The sequence below is a fragment of the Pseudochaenichthys georgianus genome, chromosome 5 (genome assembly GCF_902827115.2).
Source record: "Pseudochaenichthys georgianus chromosome 5, fPseGeo1.2, whole genome shotgun sequence".
NCBI classification, from domain to species: Eukaryota; Metazoa; Chordata; class Actinopteri; order Perciformes; family Channichthyidae; genus Pseudochaenichthys; species Pseudochaenichthys georgianus.
The window spans coordinates 18740373-18763112 of NC_047507.1; the positions used below are offsets into that span (position 1 = coordinate 18740373).

Here is a 22740-nt window from a genome sequence, read left to right on the forward strand (position 1 = left end):
GTGTCCTCTCAATTTGACCTCAATATTACACTTGTATTTATTAAGTGCATTTAAACCTATATCTGATGATTTAAATCATTACATTTAAGGGATATTTTATATGATCAAAGTATTTATCTTAGAGTTATTCTTGGTATTTTTAAATCCATTTGCAGCATTTGACATAGTGCAATAATGTGCAACACACCGTTTTTTTGCTATAAATATATCAATTGTATTTCAAATACAAAAAGCTTGCAGATATAGAAGTCTCATTAATCAATTGGCTATATATATATTACAATTGTAACTAATTATTTTATTTTATTTATTTTCTTCATTTAAAGCTGTGAAGCATAAGAAAAGCATAGCTGGTCTGTCTGTTCATTCACCAAATGTCCATGAAACTTGATCTGATATTCATAATTTGTATAGTATGCGTTGGTGATTCTCTTACCTTTTGTAAACTTAATAGTGCCACGAAGTCTCATGGTTCATGAAAGCCGATAGACTTTCCAGGAAAGTGCAGCAGGGAATTATTTACATTTCCAAACTGTACACAGCATGTCTTCTAACACTGGCTTTCAATAATAGAGGTAGATTACTCTACTCACAATTGTTCTCAAAATCCAACAGAGTGTATAGTCTTCTTTACCTTTTTTATCTGTGGCCTTGAAGCTAAAACATCCTCTTTACTCTCTACTCCTCCTAGTTTGTATCACTTAGCTGGCAGTTATGTGATGCAGCAACATCTCCCTTGGTGAATCGAGATGGTTTTAAAGTTTAAAATTCAAATTAAATTTATGAGGACACTTACTTTAATTTTTTTAATTGTAATCAAGCAATTGCCAATGCAGTTTGGTGTGTTGTTTTATAGATTACATTTCTGTTGTTGAGATGCACAACCTGAAAAAAAATCAAACAAGAGTGAACATTTTAAACTAGCTCCATCTGCTGGACATTACCAAGCACAGGTTTCCTTAAATCTTTTTTTTTTTTTTTAAAGATCTATCTTACACAATATTTTGTCCAGAACAATAGTTAGGACATTATTACACCAATCCAGTTAATGTATACACGCTCACAGAGGTGCACGTGAGAATATCCAGGATCACTGCATGTCATTGAATAAGTTCAAATATGTTTGCCACTTAAGTACATATTAATAAAGGAAAGTCCTGCATCACTATCTAATGTTGTGGTCCTGTGTCCAAATCTCGATTTAAGATGTTTACTTTTTAACTGTGCCTATTCCTTAAAGAAATATAAAACACTTGGGGCATCTAGTGTTTGCTGAGGGGTCAATAGGGCATGTAATATCTATTGTGACTCTTAATTATATAGTGCAATAAGTGTATTCTTTATTGATATTTCTTATTATAAAAAGGTAAAACTTGTGCTAAATTGTAAAACATAGTATTTTAAATTGAATAGTTGTGAAATCAATTGTTTTTGTATTAAAGTCTGAAATTGCATAACAGTTGTTTTCATTAAATATACACCAATATTAATTGAGGGGTGAAATAATGCATTAAAACCTGCCTGTAACGCGTAATGTGCGCTAGCGATTTATGTATTTACATACTTTATGCATCGATATATTTATGAAATGAAACCCCACGTGTCAGCATGCACCTCCTGGATAGTAGAACTGAGTAACATCACCTGAAGACGTCAGTGAGATTAATTATTGTCACACTGTTCCCACCGAAGTCAATCAATGTGGGATCCTGTGGAGAGTATAAGAAGATGCAGTATGCTAACCACCTGGTCACCTAATATGCGTCAACTGGTTGATTTCTGCAGCCAATCGTCAGAGTTCGCCATACGCACGCTTTAAGCGAGTGCACGAGCTTGTGTTGAACTGTATCCGAGGTGGGCTGAGCTGTGTGGTTTTGTATTTGACTCATAGATTTGACTTTGACTCTGACATCAAGTTACTTTTTTAAAAAACGTTTTCACTTCGTCAAACATGTCGCCAGCTGGTGCACAGAAGGTAAATAAGCACATTATATATTTCCGATGCGGATTTTAAATTAGAGTTCATTCCCCTTCTTCTAGGATTTCTTGACTGGGAGGTCTTTCTTTCCTGCAGAAAAAACGGAATAACTTGGCGGTTGAGTAAATCTTACCAGTTGCTGTGCTATTTGAAACAACTATCACCATCAGTGGTGGAAATTAACTATATTTTCTCAAGTCCTGTAATTTTGATTACATACTTAATATTTTCATGTTATGCTCATACTGCTACTCCACTACATCTCGAAGGCAAATGTTGTACTTTGTACTCCACTACATCCATCTGACAGCTTCAGTTACTTTGGTGGTTTAGGGTTAGTAAGAGTACCAGCTAATAACGTACTATTATAGGCTAAACTACCCAGCAGTATACAGTACAGTAGTTGAAATGCTTAACTAAATTGATGGACACATTTATCACTATAATCCAATAATATTATGTTGCTGACTACTTTTACACATCAGTAGGCTACTGCTACTTTTAAAATAGTAGGGTAGCTTAATTCTTGCACCTCTGGTGATCCTGCAAAATAACAACAACATTTTACTACATTTATAAAATAAAAAACATTCTGTCTTTTTGTATTATCGTTTACATAATTTGTATCTTTGTATATGTCCCTTTGTGAGCTACATTATAAGTATTAGCTAAGTATTAATACATGTGTGTAATCTAATATATTTATCTGTTTGTATGAACAGAGCAGTTCTCTGACATTGGTGCTAATGGTTGCTTCTGCAGCCAGTGGAGGAACTCTTCAATATGGCTACAACCTCGCTATAATGAATACTCCAGCAGTTGTAAGTTATTTAGTCTAACTGCAAAATTGCATTGTGTGTGTGTGTGTGTGTGTGTGTGTGTGTGTGTGTGTGTGTGTGTGTGTGTGTGTGTGTGTGTGTGTGTGTGTGTGTGTGTGTGTGTGTGTGTGTGTGTGTGTGTGTGTGTGTGTGTGTGTCTGATTTAGCCATGTTAATATTGACTTCAATGCAAAGCTAATGAGGTGCTGGAGGGTTTAGAAAGTGTTAATAAGTCTCCCAGTGTTTACATTAACACTGTCGTAAATATATACTTACTTATGTCTGTGTTGTGAGCTCTCCCTGTAAATCTATGCAGATAAGTAACAAACATTGGGCTCATTGTGTCTTTGATAAGTCGTTCTCACATCAACATTTATTGTTGGGTAGAAACTTATTCTGGAAGTAGGATCTTGTTTAAGATACATTTGAGCAATAAACTTTGGATAGACAGATAAACTGAGGTAATAAGTGTCAGCAATAACCACTGCTTTGCTAACTTGCCTTGGTTTTGCGAACTGAAAAATACTTGTATGGCTGATTGTGATGTTATTTCTCCCAGTTTATTCAAGCCTTTGTCAATGAGACATTCCTGGAGCGCTGGGACATGCAGCTGGAGGACTACCAGGTGACTCTGGTCTGGACAATCATTGTCTCCATCTTCTCGTTGGGGGGCTTTGCAGGGGCCCTCATCGCAGGACCTTTGACCATACGCTTCGGGAGGTAAAATAAGATGACGCATTAAGCTGCTGTATTTTATTGTCTGGCTGTATGAATAAAGAGATCATCTATCACCTCTATCACCTGTGTGCATACATATGAACTTTAATTTTTAAAAAGGCTAAATCATTTCCTACATTAGATGCACTCTGTAGTTTTTAGCAAATGCTTTTCAAAAAGGAGTAGGGCACTATTTTGGAATGTGGATGAAGACACATTTGATGCTCTCATGAGATCTTATAGCAGAAGGATTGACCCTCTACATAAACTACATGGCCCATGGTCATTGTAATGAATAAACAAAACAGGCAACACAGTGTCAATTACGTTTTTCTACAATAAAGGAACTCTAAGGCACATGGGAAAAATCTGTATGAGGCGTTCACTGCACAGAAAATATTAAAAGGACATTGTTTTAGAATTATTTTAATGATTTCCATAATACAACTCTACTTATCCCTGTGACCAAACAGGAAGTTCACAATTGTGTGTTTCTAAGACTGAAATTGGTTGACCACCAACAGTGGTGGTCTATTAATTTTGTCCTTGTTCCCCTTCCCAAGGAAGAAATGTCTGTTGCTGAACAACATTTTCCTCATGACTGGAGCACTCCTAGCTGTGACAAGCAGAGCTGCCAAGTCTTTTGAGATGATCATTATCGCACGTGTCTTGGTAGGAATAAATGCTGGTATGTCATTTGTGTGTGTCAGTGCCAGTAAATGTGTATATGTTTTCATTAAATTAACTCTAAATAACTTTAGATTAACTAAAAAAGCCCCCGTTTGTTTTGCAGGGGTCAGCATGAATGTGCAACCCATGTATTTTGGAGAAAGTGCACCAAAGCACTTAAGAGGGGCTGTCTCTTTGTCATCAGCTGTTTTCACAGCATTTGGTGTCGTATTAGGACAGGTGGTTGGAATCAGGTATGCACATTATCCAATTTCTTCTCAAAACAGGCTCTTCCTTTATTCAAAAATGTCAAAGATATCCACAGTAACACTTGGGATTATTTATTTACAGAGAGATTCTGGGCAGCGAGCCATGTTGGCAGTATCTTCTTGCCAGTAATGCCATTCCTGGCGTCATCCAGCTCCTTACCCTGCCCTGGTTCCCTGAGAGTCCCAGATACCTACTCATCGACAGGGGGGACAAAGAGGCTTGTATTAACGGTGGGTGCGGTGCTATGTCATTTGGGATAGCTTTCTAAGAAAAGGCTCCCTGAACAACATAGTTGAATAGTATTTGTGAAACCCAAGAGACAGTAGCTTAGCACATCCCAAACTGAAACCGCACTAGTACCTTCAGTTAAAGGTCCCCTATCATGCAAAATGCACTTTTTGATGTCTTTTACACGTAAATATATGTCCTTGGTGTGCAGGGCCGGACTGGGACACTAAGTCAGGCCGGGAATTATACACCCAGCCAGGCCACTACCAGTTTTCTTTTGTGCCATTTTCCTGGATTTATTTGTCAATATTTACAGCGTTGCTGTCCATAGTGATAGCCCTAAACTTTAAATCTACTACCCCAGAATAAACATATGGACATGGGTCACTATTTAAAAAAAATGTGCAAATCTATTTAGGAACCTATCCATGTGAACATATTTTAAGTAGAGGTGGTCCTCAAATCCTCTAGGGGGTAACATTTTTTTTTAAATGTTGGACTTAAATGCATCAATCTGGTGCATTTTGAGGGGGAAATAAAGAGACTACACCCATATGAAACAGAACTGTATACATTTAAATAATAATAAAATCATAAGAACATGGCCATAACCAATAATATACCATATCCAATATGAAAAAACATTGAAACTTGTGTATATATTTGTTTTTGGTTCATTTATAGTTGTGAGTGTGTCTGGGCTCCTGAACCAGCCTCACCCGTCTCTCCCCTGCTCCTCTTTGAGGCAGCAGCAAAGACTAGTTTTAGCTCTCAACAAGTGTATCTTACCTTTTTTCACCTAGTTAAACATTTTTTTTTATTATTCATGCATATTTTACTAATCACTCCCCTTTCAAATGGAAATATGTGTTTACATAAATGGTGTCCAAACCGTTTGAGACCCACAGAGAACTTAGACTAAGTTAGTTAGAGTCCTTTACCTCATCTGAGCTGAGGTTATCAGTCTCTCAGTCTGACAGCAGAGGACTCTCCCTCCACCTTGTTGACAGCTCATGATATCCGTTAGCGCAGCTAGCTAGCACCAGATGCTAACAACAATACATGTAACCGGTGCGCGCGCTTTTTCTCTGGCTCGCTCGCGCCACACATACACACACCCTCCCGAGCTTGAATGACACGACCAATCGAGGGCATTAGTGTATGATCTGTATGAAAGTGGCCATGTCGGCAGGCCACATCATGTCGACAGCCAGTCACCTTCTGTGAGGCAAAGTCAGACCCACATTTGCGCAGCGTTGTGTTCACAATACATACATACAAAACAAAAATTCCTCAGGCCAGCAGGCCACTTAACAGGCCAGGCCATCGGGAAACCTCCCGGTCCTCCCGATGGCCAGTCCGGGCCTGTTGGTGTGTCAGGAGACTCACAAAGTGTCTGAAAATACAACCGTCTCTCTTTTCCTCCTTACCTACATCTCTAAAAATGGGGGTGCAACGGAGCTGATCCAGATTTCCTGCCAATATGACGTAATATCGGAAATGTGAGCTGGCTTGTATATATATCTGAGACCTACAGCCTAAAGATAGTATAATAGGAGACCTTTTAGTGCTGTTCCGCCACTGCTGTGAACCCAGCACAATAAACAATATGAAATATCTTTATAAGAGACACATAGGATAATCTTTCAGAGCCATAGAATAAAGCCAGAGCCAGAGAATACCAGAAGAAAACATTTTCAGGTCGTTAAATTATTTTTTTCTTTTCTTCTTGGTTAGCTTTGAGACGGCTGCGAGGCTGCGAGGTCCAGAGCAGCGAGCTCGACGAGATCCTGCAGGAACAAGCTGCGACTAAAGGCATGAGGCCCCGTGGACCCTGGGAGCTGCTTACTGATCGCTCAGTGCGCTGGCAGCTCATCACTGTCATGGTCATCAGCAGTGCCATGCAGCTCTGTGGGAACGACTCGGTAAGAAGGACAAAGTTGTGTGTCTCTGAACGCGAGGGTGGGTGTGTGCAGAAAATATTAACATACAACACACAAGGATCTGTGTAATCGATACCAAGCTGCAGTTAGTAGGTATCAGATGTTCTCTGTTGAAGGTTGACTAGAAATTTGAGATGACTTGTGTGTGTGTCTCTTTGTGTTCCCGCAGGTTGTATTAATAATGTATGTTGATGATGAAGCTTTAATGTGCACTGAATAATGTGGGAAGACCAATTATTATTTTGACTATAAGGCTTTGTCTTGTCTGTCATTTTCACTAAGTATCGATGAAATGTCTAACCCTACAGAGCAGCTATAAGTCTGTTCTCATCAGAAAATGCTGAGCAAGTACTGCTTTGTTTTAAAGCTTTTAACTACATGCTTAACAGTTCTGGAGTAGGCAGGGTATTAACATAGTTAGTAATTTTACAAAATGCTTAATCCGCTTATTACTGTAACAGGTGAAGCAGTTGTAGTGAAGCTCTGCAGCACTCTTACATTTTCTCATGTTCTTTCTCTTTCAGATTTACTTCTATGCATCATATGTTTTTAAAGAGGCTGGAGTATCTGCTGATAAAATCCAATATATCACTATTGGCACTGGTACATGTGAATTCACAGCATGTATATTGTGTGTAAGTATCAGTAACAAGAACAGGTTATATAAGTCACCAAAGGCAACCAGAGACTTTTGTTTACTCTTAAAGCTTTAATGCTGACTAAGGACTAAGAACAGCCCCATGTAGCGTACTGTGAAAACAACAGGCGTTACATATTATTTAACAGTTGACCACACTTACACATATGATGTTTGACTTTTTTAGTAGTAATTCATGTACAAAGAGCAGTCTCTCTCTCTCTCTCTCTCTCTCTCTCTCTCTCTCTCTCTCTCTCTCTCTCTCTCTCTCACTCACTCACTCACTCACTCACTCACTCACTCACACGCGCACACACACACACACACACACACACACACACACACACACACACACACACACACACACACACACACACACACACACACACACACACACACACACACACACACCACAAGTGATAAAGAACAACATAATAACTTGTTCTCACACAACAAATGACAACTGTACATACATGTCATTTCCTATACCAAAGTTTGAATGTAGGCCTCCTGCTACAACCTACATTGTAACAGAAAATGTCCTCTTGGGAATTCAGTTCCATAATAATAATGAAAGCCTCCAAGAGCAGGGGGGTATACTACGAAGCAGGATTTTCGCTTAGCCGGCTAAATTCAGGGAAAACTCTGGCTTTCCGGTCCTACGAAGCTGGTTCTCTTTTTAGCAAGCTAGATCTCCATGGTAACTTATGCTTGGCGGCTAACTTGGTCGGGACCAGGTTAGGTTGCAGGCTAAGAGCTCAACTCAGTGAAAGCACTGCCTGCTGACCAATCAGAGCTCAGTGTGCAGAGTTTAAAGCGATCAAGTCATATTACAGGAGAAAGGAAATACAGAAAAGCTGCCGATGCAGGAAAGACGGCCGGCAAAAATCACCGACTGTGTGAACGTGAACATTAACATTAAATTATCTTCAGAGCAATCTGACTATTATAACATTAGCGTTAAGAAAGCTTACTTAAATATCTGCCACAACATAAGTAACCGGATCAGAGTAACATTAAGTACAGTTCACTTCATAATGTATCATATATTTTCTTATCTGAGTCAGCTGAGCCGTATCTGGCCGTGCAACACTCACAGTGTCACATACTGTATGCAGAAGTATTATTTTAAGCAACACATTAAGTTGACGAAACACTCGAGACTAATGTAATTAAAGTCAGATCCACTCGTGTCTTAGACGGGGCAGTGATATCATAAACCTGTTAATGTATGCAGCATTCAAACACTTTTTCTTTTACCAGCTGTATTCACCTTGCAGGTGCAGCTCTGTGGCTTTTATCCTGGATAAAGTGTTTAAGTCATGGATGTTTAAAGTTTAACTTCTTCTAATATTATAGTTGACTTTTCATTCAGGAAGTATGACGCTGCGCTGGCAGTACGCTTATCCATGTTTGTGATTGGTCGAATGCTCCAAATACCACCCCTTTCATGTGAACGTGCACCTAACTAGATAGGACACGGCTGGCTTGAGCGATCCACTTGATAACCCGCGTCGTAGTACAGTTTAGCGACAGCGCGTATGTTTTGGATTTGGCCAACCGGCTAACTCAAACATATCCAGGTTAGGTTGAACCAGCTTCGTAGTACAGGCCCCTGATGAGCCTAAAGGCCCAGACACACCAAACTGACACCAAAGAACACGTCCCGACGGACCCGATTGTTGTGTCGCCTCACTGGAACAAACCGCAAAGACTTCAGCCGACGGCCAAGTAGCATGTATGCACTGCGCATGCGTGAGTGGCAATAACTCTCCTTACCAGCAGGCGGCGGTAGCGTGATACACCGAGAGAAGAAGAACAGACTGCGTGATATAAACTATAAACAAACAACAAATAGCGTGTGCGTTCCATTTTCACTCTACAGTGAGAAGCTCATGGGGCTTTCCCGAACCTGTGTCGAGAGCTGGAGTGAAATGAAATCTCAGATTTGCCTTCTTAATCGTTTGTTTGGGTCCCTCACTTCCGTTTTGCTTCTCATGCACTGATTCGCTAAGCTGAACAGCCAATCAGAGTGATTTCTTTTGCGCGGTGTGTCCGGGCCACGTCTATCGTTTTTCCAACCCAGTTTAGATTTAACCACGCCCACTTCCGCATTACGCAAGGATCGACGTAGCTCTACGCGATAGCGTCATAGACATAATCTTCGGCAGTTATAGCGGTCACGGTAAAGCAGGATATTGAATAGTTGTTTTTTGTCTTTCCAAAGGATTTGTTGACTGAAAGTAAACGATCCTGTAATCAAAGCCATATCGAAGAGTCCTGAGATTGTATTACTGGTGTTTTATCATCTATAAATAGCCTGTGTGTATCCTCAAATGTCGTTTTCAGGACAAACAAAAGACGTTTTAAATATCTATATCTATATAGTGCAGAATATTGAATATAACCTTGACTATTACTGTGTAGTTCATTTATCACCTAGATATATACAGATGTTTGCTAATGTATCCCTCTTATATCCATCAGGAATTAATATTAAATGATGAATTAACATTACCTCAGCACTGCATAAGTGTGGTCGTCAGTCATATTGACAAAGAAGCACTATTGTATATTGTATATTATGAGGCGTTTAAAAGGACGGTATTTCGCTTGTCAGATTCAGATTTCGCGGGTGTGCCGCGTGAGGCAGTGATGTAACCATAGGGATGTAACGCCGCGTCGATGCTTGCGTAATGCGGAAGTGGGATCTAAACTGGGTTGGAAAAACTATAGACGCGTCCGGGCCATGGTCCGGGCCCAACCTCTTAAGCCCCAAGCCTGTTTTTCAGGTTTCAGGCTCGAAAATGACATGCCCAAAATAAAGGACTATAACTTAACTTCTAAAAAGGGTTATATGAATAATTTCTTTTATCAAAGTAAGGTCACATCTGTGAGTTGGATGTAGAAGTGTCAGAATCAATAAAGATGTTTCAGTGTCAGAGTAAATCCAGATGGAACATAGTCAAAAAGTGTAAATTCTTGTCTCCGCCCAAATAAAACCCATTACTTATAGTGAAAACCACCCTTGAATGATGGGTTAGTAGCCTAAACGCTTTAGGAATCCAAAGTATAACGTATAATAAGTACCCTGTATCAAGATTGATGCAAAACAAGTGAGAATTTACCTTTTTACAGAGATTTAGCAAAAAAAAAGTCCAAGCGGACTAAGCTTTGGGCACATTTGGTTCCATCAGTGCCATTTAACCTTTTTCAGGTACCAGACTGTAAAAATCATTGTATAACATTTAATTATCACTATAGGTATTCATTCCATAAAAATAAATAAATCAAATTTTATTTATATAGCACATTTATAAACTATTTTTGGTCGAGCCAAAGTGCTGTGCATATATATCTATATATATATATATAGATATAATAAATAAGTGTGTGTGTGTGAGAGTGGAGTGTGTGGGAAGTTCCCTCTTTGCATGAGATGCATGTTACTTGCACAATAAAAATTAGGAAACTTCGGAAACATTTGACTCCAACTGGAGCAGATTTATTTTTAAAATATTTAGTAACACACTATACAACAAGCATTTTTTTGGTAAAAAAAAAAACGTTATACAAACCCTGAATGTTACAGTATTACTCCAGTAAGTCATGCCATGCCCTGTAACAGTTATTTTTGGTAGTGAAGCACAGAGGGACCTGACACTTCCTGCAGTACACAGGTGTCTTCACCCTTCTGTTGCCAGCATCAGAGCACCTCCTGCAGTACCTCCTGACCTTGGTGGCATCTTCCCCATAATACTCGGGCATCCAGAAGCCATATCATCATCGCCTTCCTCACTGTGAAAACAAATGTGGAAAAAACAAATCGATTAATTCTCTGGCTTGTACTTTCAAAAATGTAACTCAAATCAGAAATAATTTCTCTACAACAACAGCAGAACACCAATTTTGAGTGTGTGAAATAACATTATATCACTCAAAATGTATACCGTGTAAATTATGTGAGACGGGGTTCATATCTTTTCAATATTTAATAATATTCCGTCTGTCATATATATATTATATATACACACACATGCATATATATATATATATATATATGCATGTGTGTATATATATAATATAAGTAATAATTGTAAGTCGCTTTGGATAAAAGCGTCAGCTAAATGAAATGTAATGTAATACCGTGTAAAATTCAACATGTATATCTTGTTTATTTCAACAACAAGAACAAGAAACGGAATCCATCTTCTTTGTTTGTTGTCGAGTGTGTGAAAGAACCATAGGAAAGAGCATTATATCACAAGATGGATGCCGTCGTGTTATTGTCACGTGTGTGAAATTACTATAGATGAATACACTCTTACACCAAATAAATAACAAAAAGATAAAAACAGATGAATACTCTTACACCAAATAAATAAGTAATAGATACAAACAGAGAGATTACATACCTTTCCAGTCATTACTGTCCCCTTTATGCGTGACGAGATCACTATCTTCCGACGGAGAGTCCTGAAATACGATGTCCAATGCCTCCTCGACGGACAAAAAAAGTCTTCTTTCTGGCTGCCATTGTTACAATGAAGACAAAGAAAACAAATCCTGCTGTTTCGCTGATCGATCTTCCGTTCTCTGCTCTCCTGTGGCCGCGGGACATGCTATGCTATGACATGCTATGCTATGCTATGACATGCTATGCTACGATATGCTGCGTAAAAAGAGTGGGCGTGTGCGTAAACAGCTATATTGCCTTTATTTATACTTACGCAAGATCCTATCTCTGGAACACATTGGTCGATTTGGGTGATTGACACCTTTTTTGAATCGTTAGAGCCAATCGAATCGAGTGGCAGTTTCAAAATACGTAAAATGTACGTTACGCCTGCGGAGGGGGAGCTATGCGTAAACTGCATCTCCCGCAGCTGTATGGGGGTTATTCCCTATCTTTATTCAAGAGCGTGGTATTTAAATTTGAGAGCATACTTTATTGATTTATTTCTCTCAAACCCTGTCCTCGCACTCAAATAGTGCCTGCTTGCGCTTAGATTTGCTCTGCTTCTGCTCAAACTGTACGCTTGCACTCAGATATATTGCTGCTTACAGATTTCCTGTGTTCCAGCTTTAAACCTTCTCCTCGCACTCAGGCTGTTTGTCGGTGCTCGTGAAATTTCTGCTCTCAGATTTATTCTGTGCGTGCTCGAATCTCTTGTGCAACAATCCTGTCAAAATCCCTCAACCAATAGGAGGCCAGGTGTCCTTGCGGGTGCGTTCGCTTTACTTATTATAGCGTCCCGTAAGGGCGGTTACTCTTTGGTTTATAAACTACCGCCCTCCACGGCTTTATAACATAGCATGTACTTCACTTGTTTGTTTTACAACTTTTTTTGGGGGGGGGGAAGCACAGTTAGTATATATATACCAGCACTTTGCATAATAGCTACGTTCAGTGGCGGACTGGGACTAAAAATCAGCCCGGGAATAAAATAAAATCATCCCTCCGTTGCCTTGCCTTCTGCACAAAACATAGTGCAACAACAATAACAGCTAGCGAACATATTAGACTAGACAGACAGCATTGTCGTCGTTTAGGTGCTTTTTTTCTGGAGATAGGCACTTCTCAATCCACTCCTCCATAGTAAGGCCACCCCGGAGGTCTAAGTTAACTTTAAAGGTTTCCATCTTAAAGAGCCTGTGACATCATCCCAACAACTGTTGTGCAATGAAATATTGGGCTACTAGTCATCTCGAACCGTCAGTTTAAAAAAGAAAAAGCGATACCGTTCCGTTAAATATCAATAATTTCGAACATCGCGGGAAATTCCTTCGACTCATTTTGAAGTTTTGGGGGAAGCCGGAAGTGACGTCAATGCGGGAACGCTTCACTGTGCGGCGAGAGAGCCAAACACGGACAAAGTGTGTTGTCATGCGTAGAAATGGTGAATTACTGAGTTTTGGCACGTTAATAACGTTGTAATGAAGTTGACTACAGTATATTCATATTCGTCAGTGCTTTCATGTCAATTCGGCGAACATAAACATAGATGATCGTGGTGAAGATGATGATTACATTAGGATTAAAAATCGGTAGTGAGAGCTGCTGAATTGCTTTCATGTCAATTCGGCGAACATATGATACATTAAATGATGATGATTTCCTGATGAGAAAACAAACCGATGCTTTTTGTAGTTGTAGTACACCAACATGGATTAAACGTGTGGTTTTTTTACCACGATGTTGGGGAAATTAATGGATAAAATGCACGGATTATTATTATTATTCCCACTCCGATCGGGACACGAGGTCCACCGTTTCCCCGCAGCGAGGCTCCCCCCGTTGACAGTTTACGTGGGCTGGGTGCAGTGGCGGACTGGCCATCGGGACGAATCCCGATGCGCCGGTACCGAAGTGGGCCGGTCGGATAAGTCACTAGCACATCCCCCATAGGCGGCGCGTGAGGCTCAGGTTTGGGAAGGCTAAATAACTTTTTTTACCTGACGCTGCCCGCCTCCGGCGTCTATAGAAAATAGATCAACTCAGTGTGCGGACTGCGGAGTTTAAATCTCTCAAGTTATATTACAGCAGGCCCGGACTGGCCATCGGGAGAACCGGGAGGTTTCCCGGTGGCCTGGCCTGTTAAGTGGCCTGCTGGCCTGGCGATTTTCCTTTTTTTTTATGTATTGTGAACGCAACGCTGCGCAAATGTGGGTCTGCCTCACACAGGGTGCTGTCTGTCCACACATGATGTGGCCTGCCGACAGGGCTGTCCCTCCCTACAGGCTGATCACACACACTGCGTGGGGCCTCACCTCGCGGAGGGGGCCTCACCTCGCGGAGGGGGCCTCACCTCGCGGAGGGAGCCTCACCTCGCGGAGGGAGCCGCAAATACGGCGCACCTATGCGCTTATGCGGCGCATAGTGTGGCGCGGCACGGTTGCGAGGCTCAAACTGTTTGGTCACCATTTATGTAAACCCATATTTCCATTTGAGGGGGGAGTGATTAGTAAAATATGCATGAATAAAAAAGAAAGAAGGTAAGATACACTTGTAAAACTTGTTGAGAGCTAAAACTAGTCTTTGCTGATGCCTCAAAGAAAAGCAGGGGGGAGAGGAGGGAGACAGGGGAGGCTGATTCAGGAGCACAGACACACTCACAACTATAAATGAACCAAAAATAAATAAATAAATAACTTTCAGTGTTTTTCATATGTTATTTTATGATTATTGAAATGTATACAGTTCTGTTTCATATAGGTGTTCCAGGTGTAGTCTCTTTATTTTCCCCTCAAAAGGTTGATGCATTAAACTCCAACATTTAAAAATAAATCTTACCGGGGGGCATGCCCCCAGACCCCCCTAGAGGATTTGAGGTCCACCCCCACTTAAAATATGTTCACATGGATAGGTTCCCAAATACATTTGCACAGTTTTTTAAATAGTAACCTCTGTCCTATTTATTATTGGGTAGATTTAAACTATAGGGCTATCACTATGGGCAGCTACGCTGTACATATTTACAAATAGATCCAGCAGAATGGCACAAAAAAACTGGTAGTGGCCTGGCTGGGTGTATAATTCCCGGCCTGACTTATTGTCCCAGTCCGGCCCTGTATTGCAGGATAAAGGAAATACAGTTTAAACTGCCGTATGCAGAGAAGACACCGACGTGTCGCACTTATCATTCATATCACACTGATATCACATCATCAATCAGATCATCGATCATATAATATCACAATATATCATATATTTCCTGATCTGAGTCAGCTGAGCCGTATCTGGCCGTGCAACACTCACAGTGTCACATACTGGATACAGAAGTATTATTTTAAGCAACACATTATGTTGACGAAACACTCGAGTCAAATGTAATTAAAGTCAGATCCACTCGTGTCTTAGACGTGAACGCGCTCTCAGCTGGTGAGAGAAACCGTCGTAGGACCGCTTAGCGAGATCTCGTTTGTTAGTTTGTTGGGGTGTGACTAAAGACCGAAGGGCGCCGGAGGGTGCGCTGGATGATGCCGGAGGGCGCCGGAGGGTGCGCTGGATGATGCCGGAGGGCGCGCTGGATGATGCCGGAGGGCGCGCTGGATGAGGCCGGAGGGCGCGCTGGATGTTATCTGGCATAGTGAAAAGCTGCAGTTACCACCTTCAGAACATTGGAAAGATCCGAAAGTACATCACTGTAGATGCGTGCAAGGCAGCAGTCCAGACCCTTGTTGCTTCGCGCATGGATTACTGCTCCACTCTGTTATTAGGAATTCCACAACAACAAATCCATCGCCTGCAATTAGTACAGAACAATGCAGCGCGTCTCATCTCTAGAGCTGCATTACGACCACATCTTGCCAGTGCTCGCTGAGCTGCACTGGATTCCCTGTCATCTCAGAATCCAATTCCGAATCCTGACATATGTCTATAAGTGTCTGCCTCCGGCGCCCTCCGGCGCCCTCCGGTCTTTAGTCACACCGGTTTGGGGTTGTTAGTTTGTTTGTTTGTTTACTACTCAAACATATCCAGGGTATGTTGAACTGGCTTCGTAGTACAGAGCACAGGTGGCTAGCAGCGCTAATGTCAAAGACACAGACATTATACATTATATTTGTATTTTACCAGGATGCACACAAATATTTACATATTTACATTTACTACAGCACCCGCCGTCCCTGACATCCCCCGCTCCCCCCGTTGACAATTTACTAGCGGTACCGAAGTGGGCCGGTCGAGAGTCCCGGGATGATTTTTAGTCCCAGTCCACCACTGACTACATGACCGTATGATCGCCCATATTGACGCACCTAATTCCTAAACTTCTAACAGATACAACATAAACCGATCCTTCAGCCTCATGAGCTCTCAGACACGTTCAAAATTAAACTGTCATCGCTGTCTGAGCTTGCTGCTGTGTGGACCATCGTGCGTTTACATGCAGATGCTGGGATCCTGAACGGTGCAGCTGGAGCGCTGTGCCCGCAATGACGTCACACATCATTTGGCGGGACTTGAAGAATCCCCGAGAAGATCCAGAAAATTGTCAACATTGAAGGGCAGATTAATGGTTATCAAAGTACAAATATCCAAAATCAGTTCAGTAACGGTTTTCAAGGGGACAATATTTACTTTTTTATCTACGTTTTAAGGGCTGATAGCTCATCTTCAGTCTGCTGATGTTTGCTATTGCCATTTCTGTGGTGGCAAAGTAAAAAAGAAAAGAAAAAAAGTAACAATTAAGGACAAGTGTGCGCTTTTTCAGCGTTTGACCTCGGTCACAGCCTTCTCTCCATTCGTTGAGCAAATGCCTTCTTCCTGAGTCACTTCTCTCCTCCATCACAGCGTTGTGGCTGTGCTGTGCATATCACTTTTGCGTTGCTGGCGGAGCCTGCGCTTGTGCTCGGTTGATGACTGTCCTTCTCCTCATTCACGTGTTCACTTTTGCTGGTAATATTCTCCTCTGTACCTCTCTTCCGAATACCCCCGTTTTGAGCCACGTTTTTAACATCATTCAGATTTCTTCTTTCTTTAGCTTGCTTGCAACGTTCACTAATCGTTCGCGGGTAATGGTCGTCATTAGCAATGTCAGAAATATATATTTTTTTAAATGTGTGTTTAAATCTAAAAACAACAATAGCCTATTATAACTTATTTAAACCACAGTTTCAATTATCTCAAGCTTATTTTCATTCGTTGTAGTATTTTGATATGATTTATTTTGTAATTAATGTTATTCAATCAAGCCTCAAACTGATGGCACTTGTCCCTATAGCCTGTTTTAAATTGAAGTTGTTTGAGGTCCTTACCACCAGCTGCTCTTGCAGTAATAAGTAGTGTACCTTTCTTACCTTTTTCTTTACTTAGTTATGTTATGTTATGTATTTTTCACGTCTTATGTGTAAGAACGTGTAAAGTTGCTGCCTTCTTGGCCAGGTCAGCATTGTAAATGAGATTTTGTCTCAATGTTTTCATCTGGTTAAATAAAGGTTAAATATTTTTTTAAAAAAAAGATATATATTTTTTATATTTTATATTCCCCCGCGTACCGCTAGCGGGAGCTGGCGTGCCACCAGTGGTACCACAGGTTGAGAACCACTGGTCTAATATATATAACTACTCGTTCAATAAATAAAAGCATTGTCTAGTGAATAATGATTTGTACCAGAATTACATAAAAACTGACAAGCATCTTCTATGTTTTTCCTGCAAAAGTTACCATACTTTCATAAATTACACAAGCAAGAAACAAATATGTATTCTAATATTCAGACAATGTTTGCCATGCATTAGTATTATATATTTATTAGAGTATGATTTTTTTTTTTCAAGATTGAAGGCTTTTATTGTCATTCGTACATAGCTTGAGTGTATTTATGACGATGAAAATCTCTGGTCACAGGCTCCTCCAACAGTGCAACACAATAACACAGATGAAATAGTTCAATAAATAAAATAGAATATAATAGAAACAGTGCAGAATAGTCTATATACAGTAATTGGAATATTGATATATGAGTTGCAAACAGATGAATGTTATGTATGTTCTTCCAAAAGTTCATTGGTTGCTGAACAAGTGTTTTTTAGTGTTTTAAAATCTTAAATATGATTTATTTTGTATGTGAATGGCAGAGTGATGTCCATTCTTTGATGTTTTTCAGAACCTGCTGATTGAGCGTAAAGGTCGGAGGTTCATGCTGATGGGAGGTTACATCCTCATGACCATCTGGGCTGTGGTCTTCACAATTGCTCTGTCATTTGAGGTATTTAACATCACTTAACCTACCCACATAACCTATATGTTATACTAGTCCAATGCTAATTCATAGTTGTGATTATTATATGAGGTTTCGGCAGTGAAAGTCTATCATTAATTTATGAAATTTGAAAGGGATCTGGTTTCTTTTTCTGAGAGGCTCACTGTTTATTTTTCTCTTTTCTGTACACATGCAAACAGCACTATACATCCTGGATGCCTTACCTGAGCATGGCCTGCATATTCACATACATCCTCAGCTTTGGCATGGGACCAGGTCTGTTTGAAGCCTTTTTTTATATACTATGGTCAAATCTAAAACATACAAACACAATTAGAAAGTATGAAATTGACTTTTGATTGTCTTCGGGTTTTATGTTTCAGTATTTGTAAGCGACTGAAAGAATATTGCTTTTATTTGACTTTTTAATTGTTATTTAATTTAATTTTTGTTGTTATTTTGTTGTAAGAAGGGGTAGGTAAAATAAGATTTTCTTCTCCCTGCTCCTTTCCATCATGCGCTATAAAAAGAAACCAGTATAAGTGTACATGTTTTGTAAAGTTGTACATGTTTTGTTTGAAAATAACTGCCATGTGTGGAATAAACAAATAAATAAATACAATTTCACATCAAGATGCATTCATGAAATTAAAATAATCACAGCCTTCCAGATAAATAAATTAACTACTAATACTATATAAGAAATGTCCATATTATGTTTTGAATACAATTTTTTTCTTTAATGACAATTTCGAGTTCTACTGTAATGAAGCAACTTATCACTATTATGCGTTATCAAAAACCAGTACGGGTCAGGCTATAAAAGACAGATTATTTATACTGTTAATAATATAGACGTGGTATGAAGCTCTGTTCTATATGTTTTTGTTTTTCCTTAGCTGGAGTGACTGGCATTCTGCCGACGGAGCTCTTCGATCAGAGGTCTCGGCCGGCCGCCTACATGATCGCGGGCTCCATGATGTGGCTCAACCTCTTCATCATGGGGATGATCTTTCCCTTTATAATGGTCAGTCTGTCACTTCACATCCACATCACATGTAAAGACAATGAATACATATGCACACGTTGAGGAAATTAAAAAGTAGAGTGCAACATTATCAAAAGAGAAAATTAAAGCATTATTTTAAACATGCTCCTTGTTTGTTTCCCATCTCCAACTCTACTATATATTTACATAAACAATATCTGTCAAAGGAGTTTACTGCTGGAATGTGATAGACGATGAGTGTGTAGGTCAATTAACAAATAAAAAAAATTATTAAATGAAAATGAGCAAATAAGGTGGTAAACACATAACACCTAGTGAAAGATTATTAAGATATTGTATGCTGTACTTTCAGTCTAGTCCTTTTTTGGTGTATTCTTTCTTGGTTGTTTCCTTTAAATTGAATGCTTCATTGTTTTTTTTAATATCATTTTGTAATATTGTCATTGTCAGACCAAATGTAATTATAACTTCCATATAAAATAACAAGCAAACATGCTTAAAGAAAAAAAGGGTTTATGGTTAATCTATTTATTATAGAATTAAATGAAACATAACCTCTTTAATCGCCTTTCTTGAGATGGGGGGGGGGGTTGATTTATCTAATGATTAAGTGACTTAAGACGCAGGGTAAAATGCCCAATGATTAACTTCTTATAAATAACAAAAGGCATCTTATAGCGCCACCCAGAGTTCATAGTCTAAAACTGAGGCTTTATGGAATTTGAAGTTAAGCTTTTAGTTCAAACATTCCCAATAATATAATGTTTTAATGTTTTATTGAATACATAAACAACAAAATAACAGGCAAACTTGTTTCAAATTGTAGCACATCATCAGACATTTCAGTAGTCATTGACATATCTTCACATCAGTCTGATGGCTCTCTGCTACTTTCTTTTACAGAGTGAATTGAGCGAGTTCTGCTTTGTGCCTTTCGGAGCCGTCTGCCTGCTGTCTGCGCTGTTTGTCGGTCTCTTCCTGCCTGAGACAAAGGGGAAGTCTCTGTCAGCCATCACAAGTGAATTTCACAAGCTCAACTTCAAAGGCCAGGACGAAAAGTGTTTGTCGCAAACTACGACTCAGTATCAGTTGGGTGAAGTGTGTCTCTCAACGGCCTTGTAGACTGACTGCTGAAAATCAAACACAAATGGCCCACTGTGAGACTCGAGCTGCTTGAGCTGGGAGAACCCATGAATGTCTGAACGATCACATCCCCCAAACAACTTGGAGCAATTATTACTCCGTTATCTTGAATGTATGTTCTATTCCTATGGATTCCTAATGATATCTTCACATGGTTCACTCATTGATGACGTTAAAAAAGCTACTCAAAAACCACTGAACATGAAGACACTGCATACAAAGCAGTACTTAAAAACTAGGATAGACACCATCTATCTATTACATCTAAATCAATAAGACTAGATAGTGTCTATCCTAGTATCCTGTGCTGCTCTTTGATTTCTTTATTGTTTATTGTAATTAAAATCACTGTATATCCACAGAATATAAGTCATCTGCTCCTTCTGAAGACAAAACACTTGTTTTTAGTTAACAAATAAAGCCTTTTCTTTAGTTGTTTCTTGTTTTTTAACTAATAAACACCAATATATTTAGAGTTATAAACAACCATGGCAGACCTTTTTTTCTCTTTTCATGGGTCAAAGGTCAGACTGAGTTGCACATCAGTCCAAGCAGCGCATAAATCTAGAACAAAATAAATCTCTTAAAATAAGAATAAAGAGCTAAGTTCAACATTTTTATTATAAACTGAATGCATCAGTATACCTCATTAAAAAAAACAATGTAATAATGTAAAGCGTTCATGCATTTAGTTTGTACTGATATCTACTGTATTTACATGACTGAAATATGTGCAATAGTTATGTTGAATGTCGACATTTTTGTTTTCATGATCTAACCCTGAGCCAATTAAAGTCTTTTCCAGTTATTACCCGTCAACTTGTGTGTTATGTAGCTTTTTATGCATGTAAACGGTCTGCAGAGTCACAAACCCTCAAAGTACACCCTGTAGCGAGTAAAACTCAAACACAGAAAATACCTGTCTATGCTGCCCCAGAACGCAAGTGACGTAACGACGACCCAATGGACCAATTGGTCCCAATGGACCAATCCGTGGAGCTCCTCACACGCACACACTCTCTCAGCGGCAAAACTGTGACGCGCTGGGGGGGGGGTGCTAGTGGAGCCTCGCAACGGCAAAAATGTGGCGCACTTACACTGTAGGTGCGCTGCGTTTGGGGGTGCGGGTGGAGCCTCGCAGATGGGGGTGCTGCAGCCCCCTCAACACCCCCCATTCCCACGTCCATGTTGCTCAGGCTGAGTTCAGGCTGAGTTTCGCGATGTCTCGCTGTCTCGCAGACCCCACGCAGCAACCAGGAAACGACACCAGTAACCCAGCTCACACTGTCCGCTCCTCACAGCAGAGAGCCGTGCAACGTCCCGCCAACACGGCACCCAGACCCCACGCAGCATTCTCATCTGTTTGTCATTACTGGTGTCATTTTCTGGTTGCTAACGCCATTGTAACACATAATCACTGATGTTCCGCTGTAACGGTGGTGGACTCATCAGAACAGAGTCGGCGAGCTGACCAATCAAAGCACAGTGGGCTTATAGGAAGGGGGGTAGGAGCTCCAACAAGCCGTGTAGGACAGAGTGAATACACATACTATACAGAGATGCTGTATGAGAAACCAATGTCATTTTGGAACATTGCACGATTTAAATCTATTCTAGTAGACCTCAACAATGGAATTATGATCAGTAGAAATGGCCATGACATGGGACCTTTAACACCTTTTACAGTTTTTCAATGCTTTTATCAACAAGTGTCTTTTATACATGATACAGTAATAAAGTCACATCAGCAAAGTGTTTAAAATGGAAAACAAAACATCATTAGATTTTTGCTTAATATTTTTTAAGACACTGTTAATAGCTTTCTTTAAAGACTCGCTCCGAATCATAAAATTCAGTTTAAAGAGGACATATTGTGCTCATTTTCAGGTTCATATTTTTATTTTGTGCCTTTACAATGACATATTTAAATGATTTAATTTCAAAACGTCCTTTATTATGCAAAATATATATATATATATATATATATATATATGAAAACATTAAGTCAAATCACTTCATACTGTTTAATGTTGTTACGGTTATTGAATACAATTATATAAAAAATAATCTCTGCATTGTTTAGTTAGTTCTAAGTGGTGAATGTACAACTGGCCCAGTCTCCTCTGATGTTACACTGCATCCTGCCTGTGAGACAGAGTCCAACCATACAGTCCTGCAATACACATGCTACAGCTGCCCAGCTGCTCACTGTTTGTAAAAGTAAATAAATAGTATTTTCATTTCAATAATGTACTTTCTATACCCTGCTTCATAATTTATTGTATTTATTTTACCTTTATTTAACCAGATAAAAAAGCATTGAGATACAATTTCATTTACAATGCTGACCTGGTCAAGAAGGCAGCAACGTTACACATAACACAAACATATAAAATACAGAGAACATAACTAAGAAAACAAAAGACTAAAAAGCAGTCTCTACATTGTGCACATTTGGACAGTAAGAAAGGTGCACTACTTATTACTGCAAGATCAGCTGGTGGTAAGGACTTCAGACAACTTCAATTTAAAACAATAAATAAACAATACTGACATCCCTGTGCTCCTCCGAGTCTGGGGGTCCGGGGTTGTGAGGACAGTGCGAGGACACAGATCAGCTG

General features: G+C 39.7%; 1 protein-coding gene across 1 annotated transcript; it reads left to right on the forward strand.

Annotated features, from left to right (window-relative positions):
* Nucleotides 1-1771: 1771 nt before the first annotated feature.
* Nucleotides 1772-20938, forward strand: slc2a11a (solute carrier family 2 member 11a). Its single transcript, XM_034083868.1, has 12 exons — nucleotides 1772-1975; nucleotides 2701-2799; nucleotides 3356-3516; nucleotides 4077-4201; nucleotides 4307-4436; nucleotides 4534-4682; nucleotides 6418-6605; nucleotides 7148-7258; nucleotides 17872-17973; nucleotides 18168-18243; nucleotides 18867-18994; nucleotides 19880-20938. Exons 1-12 carry the CDS (start codon nucleotides 1952-1954, stop codon nucleotides 20096-20098), a joined length of 1512 nt encoding a protein of 503 aa, XP_033939759.1. The 5' UTR covers nucleotides 1772-1951; the 3' UTR covers nucleotides 20099-20938.
* Nucleotides 20939-22740: the final 1802 nt, after the last annotated feature.